General features: G+C 41.4%; 1 protein-coding gene across 1 annotated transcript; it reads left to right on the forward strand.

Annotated features, from left to right (window-relative positions):
- The first annotated feature begins 645 nt into the window (after nucleotides 1-645).
- Nucleotides 646-10,622, forward strand: gtpbp4 (GTP binding protein 4). Its single transcript, XM_005944736.3, has 17 exons — nucleotides 646-789; nucleotides 1,679-1,849; nucleotides 1,946-2,049; nucleotides 3,271-3,407; nucleotides 3,538-3,638; nucleotides 3,920-4,012; nucleotides 4,890-5,081; nucleotides 5,776-5,841; nucleotides 5,929-6,018; nucleotides 6,103-6,213; nucleotides 6,328-6,405; nucleotides 6,638-6,689; nucleotides 6,778-6,878; nucleotides 7,612-7,809; nucleotides 8,617-8,682; nucleotides 9,253-9,396; nucleotides 10,079-10,622. The coding sequence occupies exons 1-17, from the start codon at nucleotides 742-744 to the stop codon at nucleotides 10,229-10,231; spliced, it is 1,905 nt and encodes a 634-aa protein (XP_005944798.1). The 5' UTR covers nucleotides 646-741; the 3' UTR covers nucleotides 10,232-10,622.
- The last annotated feature ends 18 nt before the right edge of the window (nucleotides 10,623-10,640 follow it).

Below are 10,640 nucleotides of genomic sequence, written 5' to 3' on the forward strand. Positions count from 1 at the left end.
AAAAAATTAAATCAGTTGATAAAATAGGTCACTGTAATTTTTCGGACGTAATGAGCAAACAGCAAACAAACCTAATGAGATTCCCATATTAATAAATACCTACCTAGTCCCAAAGTTACTTTCAGACCTGTTTTTACAGACAGGAAATAAATAAAAACGCAACTCTCCTTCCTTTGTGTAGGACATACGGTGGAATCAGTGGGTGTAAATCAATCTCAATATATGATTTTTTGTTTAATAATAATTTAGAAAATCTGAAAAAAAGTCTTTCATTTTTAATATTCTAAAGAAAACCCTGCTTACGTAAACAGCAACACTAAATGAATGAATAAATGTCTTTATTGTCACTGTAAAAACTATATTGTGAAGTAATAATATGCATGTAAATAAATTCACTCACATGTAAATGAATAGTACCTAAATATGCATGTGTACATTTAAGTTGTTTTTATGTATCTCATACTCACACAGATAGATAAGATAAAATGTTATTGAAAAAAGCTGTTAAGCTTTTGTGTCTCTTGAATAAATCTAAATGATTCAATACAACCAGTATTTTTGTTTTTGATGATTTGGATTTCTTGTGGTTGTGTCTATTTTTGTTGTGTCTGTGTCCGGACGCCAGGGGGCGGTGTCCAAAAAACACACACACAAACTGTTTTCTGAGTCTTTTCCGGCTGTAGCGGAACTCCGGGCTTTCTTTCCCCGTGCCGTCAGCGGACTACAACGTGTCCCGACAAAATGGCACTTTATAATTTCAAGAAGATTATGGTGGTTCCCACCGCCAAGGTAAGTTTTACCTTTTGCTAACATCGCGTTTTAAAGCGGCTGAGGTTCGGTGCGGCTCGCTGTGGGAGATGGCAGGAGATAAAAGATGGTGGAAAAGAAAACACGTGCCGTACTGGGCTGAAGAGAGAGCAGCATGTCTAAGAAAAGCAGACTTCAGGCAGAAAACTGCTACACTGAGTCTGACATGTCATTATATGTGAATAAACAGCCAGTAAAAGTCTGTCTTAGCCGGTGGTTGCTCTGATTTTCGCTTTCAGAACTGCATTCACAAATCTGGAGGTTTACCTATGTGTTTTCTTACCTCTGTATAAGTTTAAGGCTGTTTGTTCCATAGGTTTCTGTTTCCTGTGAGCAGAGACACTGTTGCTCACTTCGGCAGGTATAAGATACTTTCATCACCTCATGAAAACAGGCCTAATGACTCTCGTGTGGCTGCGGTGGTGTCAGTCCTTTTAAACACCACGTTGTGGCGGCCTACTATGAGAAGACAGTCATGAAAGACTCTGCCTTCTTTCCTCAAACAGTTTTTTAATATAACTTGTATGCCGAACTTTAAAAAACACTATAATTCGTGTTAAGCGTCACATAAAATTGTGTTATAAGCTGCCTGATTTGGCCGGTAGCCGAGTAAACATTAAACTGATTGGTTTCTCAGGGAGGTCTGGCTGGATTCTAGGAAAACCGATTATATGAGATTTAATGTACTGAATTACAGGGAAATGGAATTTTCTTGTTCGTAATGTAACTATTCGAGTATTGATAAACCTCAAATAGCCAAATAATTAAAGACAGAGGCCAAAAATAAAATCACTTTTTCAGATGATGTTATAATGAATTGTTTGTTTGTGGTGATCTGTGGCTGACCTTTACCCTGTTTAAATCTGTGCAGGATTTCATCGATGTCACTTTATCCAAAACCCAAAGGAAGACACCCACGGTGGTACACAAACATTACCAGATTCACCGTATCCGACACTTTTACATGCGAAAGGTGAAGTTCACCCAGCAGAACTACCATGACCGCCTCACGCAGATCCTCGCCGACTTCCCCAAGCTCGACGTAAGAAAAGAAAATTTGAAACAGACTCATTTCATTTAAATGTCTGGTCAAACTCGTATGATGCTTAATGTTACGTTATGTTTTCCATCTCCTCAGGACATCCACCCTTTCTATGCTGATCTAATGAACGTCTTGTATGACAAAGATCATTACAAGTTGGCCTTAGGACAGTTAAACATTGCCAAGAATCTGATTGACAAGTAAGTTTATCTAAAATCTAATGCTGGTTATTGTTGTGCTGTGAACACTGCTTTCACATCTTTGTTCCTCCTGATGTACAAATCTGAATCAAAAGCCTCTCACTCTATTCACTAATGGATTTCACTGATGGATCTAAAGCTTTGACATCTTCTGTGGTGTTTGCATACAGTGCATATTTTGGAACCTTGGAAAAATATTTGTGATAAGATATCGTTTGTCCATTTTCTTAAAGCCTTTGTTACTGAGTGTATTTATTGATTTCTTACCTTCAGAATGAGAGTCTGGTTTCAGTGCATCTATGTGAGCTTGGTGGGTATGCTGATGCGCTCAATAGGCCTGTTTTTGTAAATGTCTGGGTTTCATTAGACGATTCAGTTTACCAGCCACTGCATTGTTTTTCTTGGCCTTCATGCATTTATATTACACCTTCAGAAACTTCAAGCTACAGAACAGCTGTGATTGGCTCCTGCAGGAACAGGCACTGATTTATGGAGCGCTTGATTTGCTTTGCGTTCTATTGGCAGTGCTTGCATTTACAGTAGATTAATTGTGCAGCCCTAGTTGCATCAGTGTGTTACTGTAATCACATGTAAGCACTGGCAGTTGCCAGTATTTTTCTTCCTGAAATGATGGTGTGGTCTAGAGCTCTGACTTATGACCATTATTTATTTTTTATTGCACAAAGAACAAGAGGATGATGGTAGAGTGCAAACATAAGAAACTGTCTGCCGCTGCTAACAGGATGTCAGGTCCTTGCAAGCATCTGCAAGACAGCATGCAAACACAACGTGAAGAACCTGAAGCTGAGCGTAATCAGACCTGCAGTGTAGCAGCAGGACTTCACGTCTTTGATGCCTCCATTTCCACCTGTACATATTTCTACTGTCGAATGTGTTGATCGCTGTTAAGTGCTTCTGTTTGAGCTGGTTTTCGACTTTGTTGTCAGCTTAGTGATAAAATTAAAACTGTAAAATGATCACACACGTCTCCTGTGTGTCCTCGGAAGGTTTATATTGTTAAACAAAACTATGTGAGTGTTTCAAAGTAATGAAAAAAGTAGTGTCATGAATCACTTTCTCCAGAGGATAATCAAGTAATTTAATTGATTACCTAAAAAAAGTGACTTGTACTACATTACTTTTCTGAGTAACGACCCCAACGCCCGTCTAGACTTACTCTCCTATTACAAAGTAGTGAAGAGGCATCTTTTGTTCTTTCAGTGTTGCCAAAGACTACGTGCGCCTGATGAAGTATGGAGACTCTCTGTATCGGTGTAAGCAGCTGAAGCGAGCTGCTCTCGGGCGTATGTGCACCATCCTGAAACGGCAGAAATCCAGCCTGGAGTACCTGGAGCAAGGTGAGCAGAGTTTAGGCTGTGATTGAGAAGCTGAGTCTGTCCAAAATCGTACTTTTCCTTTTAGCTGAAAAGTTTGAGTAGTTCAGTCTGTTTCTTCTGTCTCCATACGTAACCCTTACTCGTCTTTCAGTGCGTCAGCATCTGTCCCGTTTGCCAAGCATCGACCCAAACACGAGGACCCTGCTTCTGTGCGGTTACCCCAACGTGGGCAAGTCCAGTTTCATCAACAAGGTAAATCCCAGACACATTTATCACGATTATTGATTTCCACTCTGAGCCAACTTTACGAGCAAGATTCTGATTAAACTCTTAAATTATCGCACTTACTGCGCTTGCACTGCTGATTAGACTCAGACTGTATTTCGTTACCCTGTATATTTACATGTGTAATGACAAGTTGAATCCTAATCCTTTTTCTGTTTGTACTGAACAGAGATTTCAATCACTAACAGTCGCCTCCATCTGCCTGCTTTCAGTGTAGCTAACGGTGTAACTGGTTTCTTCCTTGCCAGGTGACCAGAGCTGATGTTGACGTCCAGCCGTACGCTTTTACCACCAAGTCTCTGTTTGTGGGTCACATGGACTACAGATACCTCCGCTGGCAGGTGAGATGATCCTGCTCGCCTGAGTTTTACTGTGGTTACCATCTCATTGGTAAAAATGAACTCCAGGACAGTGGACGTAAAGCATGTGAAAATGAGGTTTAAAAGGAAAGCTTTGCACTTGTTTCAGTACACATTGTTTTCTTGGACTCACTTTGAATGGCTTTGCATGGTTGAGTTCATCCACTCACTGAAACAAGCCATTTTAACCTGATTTCCCTTCCTTTAAGCCAGCTGTCATCTGATAGGCTGCCCCTCATAAGCAACGCTGGGGCAGAATAGAGCAGCTTTTGTACTGATAGTCTAACTAAACATGGGATTGGTGATCTTAACTCTTTACCTGCAGAGCTGCTGAAGTTCTTCCTGTTTATGTTTGAATTATATGAAAGCTGTTTTCCTTTTATTAGCCTTACGATCATTATTGCTGAGATTTGCCTGTACTAAATGATACTATGTATGTGCTTAAAGTTGGCTGAGAGTCTGGACAACTTCACGAGACCACACAATCCCAGGAAAAATAAACGTGGTAGAAATCAGCATTTAATTTTATCTGTTTTAGGTTATAGTTTTGGAAATCTTGTGAAAATAAACGTGACTCCTGCAGGAAGGGCATTCAGGATGTTGAGGAAAATAAAAACAGCCACAGTGTTTTGTCTCAGGTTTAAAAGCAGTTTCCCTAACAGAGTTCACTTAAGCTCAAACTAAACATCTTGAAATGCATCCTGACAAATCTAGCATAGGTGCTTTCCCCTCACTCTAAAGGAGGAGCGGGAGCTGTTTTCTCCTAAAGGTGAATGGTGAGACAGGCTGACCTAAGACCATTTTAGTAAGCTACCACCTCCTGTTGTTATTCACATGCTAACTGTGTGTTTGTGTGTAGGTGGTGGACACCCCCGGGATCCTTGACCACCCTCTGGAGGAGAGGAACACCATCGAGATGCAAGCCATCACGGCTCTGGCTCACCTCAGGGCGGCGGTTCTTTACGTCATGGATGTTTCTGAGCAGTGCGGTCACACCCTGCAGGAGCAGCTGGAGCTCTTCAACAGCATCCGACCCCTGTTTGCCAACAAGGTCAGACGGCAGCATATCATAACTGCTCTGCAGATGAGTCAGTCCCTGAAAATTCACCCACTGGACCCCCTCAAAATCAGCTGATTCGTTATCTACAAGAACTTCAGTCTAAGCAGTCACGCAAAAAATGTCCGCCATACTATGAATATTTTACGAGTTAGTAAGCAGGGATGGGTCTAATATTTGGATCTCTTAATTCAGATGATCATTGTTGATGACTTCACAAACACTTTCAGGGCTGAAAAAAAGAGATTTAAGCTGTTTTAAAAACTGCAACCGGTCTCCTGATTGTGTTTAGTGAAGTGTGTAGAAGCCTGTGCCGTCGTATGCCACAAGAAAACTGCCCCAAGTTCTAAAGGGAGTGAAGTGAGACTTTGCTAAGAGACACTTTGGGTGGATTTACAAAAATGTTTGTTGTTTAAACATGTTTTTGAACCTAGGACAGCTCCTGTACTTATACTGGAAAAATACCACATATTCTAAAAGCACCAAATTTGACCTACCCTTATTTACTTTGAGGACATCTAGCTCTGAAACATTTCCTAGTATCAAGTTAAAATTTCTCATGGCTCAAATATGCAAAAGTTACTGTAGAAAAAAGAACATCTGATCTTGAGGGGGTCTGGTGGGTTTTCAGGTTTAATTGACTTTTTTTAGCACTCACACTGTTGGTGATTGTTTTTGTACCCCGCAGCCTCTCATCATTGTGGCAAACAAATGTGACGTGAAGAAGATCAGCGAGCTGTCTGAGGAGAACCAGGTGGGTGGTTTACAGGTTGCACATCTCAAAGACAGGAATGTGTAGGATGTGTTTAAGAATTTGCTTAAATGTCCTCTTTGTTGTCAGAAAATCTTTGCAGACCTGTCTGCAGAGGGAATCCCCGTCATCGAGACCAGCACCCTGACAGAGGAGGGCGTCATGCAGGTTAAAACCGAGGTGAGAAACAGCCGACTCGGGCTCGCTCTGGTCCCGGAGCGTGTCAAGTATTTGATCTCACCGTGGCTGCCATCTTTCTTTCAGGCGTGCGACCAGCTCCTCGCTCATCGTGTCAACACCAAGATGAAGGGCAAGAAGGTCCACGATGTTCTCAACCGGCTGCACCTGGCCATGCCCGCCAAGAGGGATGAGAAGGTCAGTCAATCAGCTCTTGAATGTCACTCTTAAACAGTTTAAAGCTGTTTAACGCGAGACTTTTGCTTTTTTTTCCTTACATTTGTTAAAGGTTAAATCTGTTCATGCTTTCAGGAGAGGCCTCCGTTCATCCCAGAGGGAGCCATGATGCGCAGGAAAGCGATGGAGGTGGACGCACCCAAACGCAAACTGGTAGGTGTGGTGGGAACTTCAGGCTTATAGCAAAAGAGACGGCAAGCATTTACTTAAGCTCTTTACTTTAATTTCATTGTATATTTATCTTATTTTACCGAACCCGGAGACAATACTCTTTCTTTGACTCTAAATAGCAAAAAAATGAGTAATAATATGAGTTTTTCTTCCTCTGCTGAGTTTAATTCTCTCTGTGCGGCTGTTTGTAAAATGTTTACGGTTCTTCTTACAGGAGAGAGATCTGGAGTTGGAGCTGGGTGATGACTACGTTCTGGACCTTCAGAGTAAGAACTGCTTCCCTTTAATAACGGAGCTGCTGCTGTGACATTTCAGACCATCTATTCACTGCCATTCTTTTTTTTTTTTTTTTAGAATACTGGGATCTAATGAACGAGGATGAGAAGCGTGATAAGATTCCTGAAGTGTGGGAGGGCCACAACATCGCAGATTTCATTGATCCCAACATCATGAAGGTGAGCGCCTGCTTTTGCATGTGCACGAAGGCCTGCAAAGGTTCACATTGCTGAGATTCTGCAGACATCTGTGTGCAAACAAGGACACCAACTGTGAACGCTTCCTCTGAGCAGGCTAGAGCGTCGTATAAAATGAACGGCTGTGGTTACCTGCTGTTTACATCTGTGTTTGTGTTCTTCCACAAAGGAGAAGTTCACATTAAAAACGTAACAGCCTCCAGATTAATCTGGGGAAACCTACTTCCCTTAACTGGTCCTTCCGCCATGCCAAGAAACAAAGGGCACAAACTGTTAAACAATGAAAACCACAAGATCCTTTATGATTAATAGTGACTGGGTTCATTTCTGTGTAGTGAAAGTGCATTTTCCTGTCATCTACGGTTCCTCTGTCTTTTGTTTTCTGCTACACGAGCAGAGGACACTAATCTCTATAACTGTAATGCATACCTCTATATTTACTCCTGAGCTACTCGTGCTGTTGTTTACGACCACACTGATATTCCAAAATGTAGAAAATAATGTGAACAACTAAAGAAATATAAGCTATTCTGAGCTTTTAATGATAACAACTGAACCACTGAGGCCTTCAGCATGAATGTAATGCATTTATCTCCAGGATGCTCTCAGAAAGGCTTAATGAAGAAAAAGAGGAATAAGGCATTTGTCAAATGTGTTTCTGCCCTCTAAACTCTGTCCTCTAAATTCGTGTTTGTTTTTCTCTCGACCCTCACAGAAACTGGAGGAGCTGGAGAAGGAGGAGGAGCTGAAGGAGCGAGCCGGGGAGTACGATTCTGACGAAGAGAGCGAGGACGAGGAGATGCAAGAGATCCGCATTCTTGCCAAACAGATCCGCGAAAAGAAGCAACTCAAGGTCCTGGAGTCGAAAGAAAAGGATGTGCATGGACCTCGCATGCCCAGGACCGCCACCAAGGTGAGCAGGGCTCAGTTTAAGCCACTCACCGTCACCCTGCTGGAGTTGAGATGTGGGTCAAATTTAAGTACAGCTGCCTTCAAATACTTTATATTGATTGTTCCAAACATAATAAAAATATATGCCGACATAGCAGATTTCCCCCCCCATTCTTTAATACCTGTTGGTGTTTAATTTCTTTGATGTCAACAAACATCTGAGAGCTTAAACTGTATCAAGTGCTGACAAATAGGTGAAAGAATTATGAATGCGTTCCTACTCATCACCTCACCTCTGCTGGTCGCTATTCCTGTTTTTCGAACATGGAAAATTTGCTGCACTTCCAGCAGAATAAGAGACTTGGCAGCAGGTGAGAATCAGCAGATTAGAATCAAGTATAAAGACGTCACATCGTTGGCTGAACATATGTAGAGACAGCGTGCACACAGGCTGAGCTGCTCGATCCTTATAGCTGGTATGTCTTGAAACGGGCACGTATGAAGCATATTCCCTCAGTAATCGACACTGCACTCAAAACATCAGTGGAAAAAAGAATGAGTGGAAAAACGTGGCATTCATGGAAACCAGGTTATGTGCTCATCATCAGTTACCATGGTGATTTAGCCAGGTTTAAGAAAGAAAAAGGAAAACGAACCGCTTTCAGGACAAATTTTGAAGGCTCCACCTAGTGGAGCTTTTTACTCCGAGTTACTCCGTCAAGCTTCAAGCTGGTGACTCCATTTATTTCTTTGACTGTCTTTTGTCTTTTGAGCCCACGTTTCACACGGATGTCTGAGCTCATGTTTGTGTTTGTTCTGATATGTTCAGGTTGAAAGGAAGCGGCTCGAGAAGGAGATGGGTAACCTCGGTCTGGACATGGACGACAAGGACGATGTAAGTTCTGATTTGAAATCGGCGCCTACAGGATGTATGTAACTGAATTAATGATAATGATATTAAGTTATAATTACAATGGTGCCCATGGTAACAAATAAAAAAGAGGCAACCTTTTACTATGTGGTTTAATAGTAAAAAGTTGTCAAACTGTGGGGCGTGGAATGAGGCTAGGTTTTTATATTATTTTGTTTATTGCTAATAAAGGATAAAATCTTGCTGGGTTTGGTGCGTGGACTGATGGAGTTTTGATATAAGGGTTTTTGAATAGTTACAGTGAAACGTTTGTTTCAGTATGATCTTCTTTGAACTAATTTTATTTTGGTAAATATGTGTCCTTTTATTTATATTTTCTTTAATTAGTTTGGTTGTTTTGAGATTCATTTGTTTTATTTTCATTACTGAAGAGTTTGTAAACTCATTCATGTTTCCGTGGTTACGTGTTTCTTCGGGGTTGGCGGTGTTGATGGTGTTGATGTGGTCTCATGTTCTTGTTCTTCATACTGGTTCTTGATGAGTGAATCTTTGGAGATGTTTGTGTCTTAAGTGTTTCCTGTCGTGTACTTTCAGAGTCACTACGCGCAGCAGGCCAGACGCTCCCGCAGCGTCGCTAAGAAGCGTAAGCGTGAAGCTTCGGCCCCTCCGACGTCCCGAACCCGCAGCCAGAGCGCCTCCCGTCCACCCCGAGACCAGTCTGGTTTACGAGATGCAAAGGTACGAGGCTGTGGCATTGCTCAGCTTTTAACTAAAATCTGCTCTGTGATCGACTCGCTTAGTCTTTTAGGTTTCTGAAAAGGTGGATGAGCTACCTCACATCAGAGATCTGTAAACATTAGTTGTTTCACACAATTATTCACAAAGTGGCCAATACTGAAATAACTGAAGTATTTGCCAGCTTCCCTTTAATCCAGTTACCTTCTGCAAAGAAAAATTTGATCCTAAATGTTACTCGCTGATGTTTAATCTCAGAGGGTCAGTTTAGGCTGAGCTGACTGCAGCGCTGTCAGTAAACTAGCAGAAACCCTAAATACCTGATTACCTTTGAATTCCTTTTTCTGTCTGACCAACAAGGATTCACTTAAACTGCATATTGTCGTGTGCAGGAATTACTGCATTTATCAGTAGTTTTATACGTTACTTGTAGTTGCAGCTTATTTATAAAGGTTAAAAATACAATTTCATTGTTCTTATTTCTTATTTTTTAGCTCTTAAAAAGCATCAAGTGTGATTTTAATTTTTTTTGAAGGTTTCTTTTTGCTTTCATTAGTGACAGTTGAATCACAGGAAGGAGTGGATTACATGCAGTAACTATTCTGGTGTTCAAAATGTAATAGATGCATGAAGTGAATCCCTCGTTCTGTAAACTGACCGCTGGCTTTGTCCGTTTGTTCATCAGATGGCGAAGAAAACGAAGAAGATGATGAAGAAATCCCAGAAAGACATGAACCGCCAGGGCAAGAAGGGAGAGGCAGACAGACACGTGTTTGACCTCAAACCCAAACACCTCCTGGCTGGGAAGAGGAAGTCGGGCACCACAGATCGCAGATAAAACTGCTTTTCCTGGACTGTTGACACCTGGACACTCTGCTGGCACCATTGCCGGGGAACCATTTACATGATTAGTGATTATATTAATACCAATTTTCAGCTCAAGCATTTGCTCATGGAAGTGAAGCTCAGCTGTAATGAAAACATAACTGTATTGAATGGCAGAGACTTTGTAGTGGTTAATGTCTTACTGTGTTACTGCAGTAGTTCATGTGTGAAGCTGATTTGTATTCAGTGTCAGGTTTCTTCTTGGCAGTATCAGTGAAGTGAAACCTTTTGCCTTACAGCTCGTATGTGGCTCTACTTTGGATAAAGTGATGATGATGCTTCCTTTAGAGTCTCTTCTTGAGAAATATTAACACAGGAGCCAATTAAACACATCGGAACTAAAATATCTCAGCTGTCCTATT

Source organism: Haplochromis burtoni, unplaced genomic scaffold, assembly GCF_018398535.1.
Source record: "Haplochromis burtoni strain Fernald_Lab_line unplaced genomic scaffold, NCSU_Asbu1 Contig_410, whole genome shotgun sequence".
NCBI lineage: Eukaryota > Metazoa > Chordata > Actinopteri > Cichliformes > Cichlidae > Haplochromis > Haplochromis burtoni.

Excerpts from the sequence above, each read along its gene's own strand:
- gtpbp4 (XM_005944736.3), top strand. The coding sequence starts at position 742 with ATGGCACTTTATAATTTCAAGAAGATTATGGTGGTTCCCACCGCCAAG. Across the intron at positions 5,082-5,775 it reads GACCCCTGTTTGCCAACAAG|CCTCTCATCATTGTGGCAAA; the intron begins GTCAGACGGCAG and ends TGTACCCCGCAG. Across the intron at positions 6,879-7,611 it reads TTGATCCCAACATCATGAAG|AAACTGGAGGAGCTGGAGAA; the intron begins GTGAGCGCCTGC and ends CGACCCTCACAG.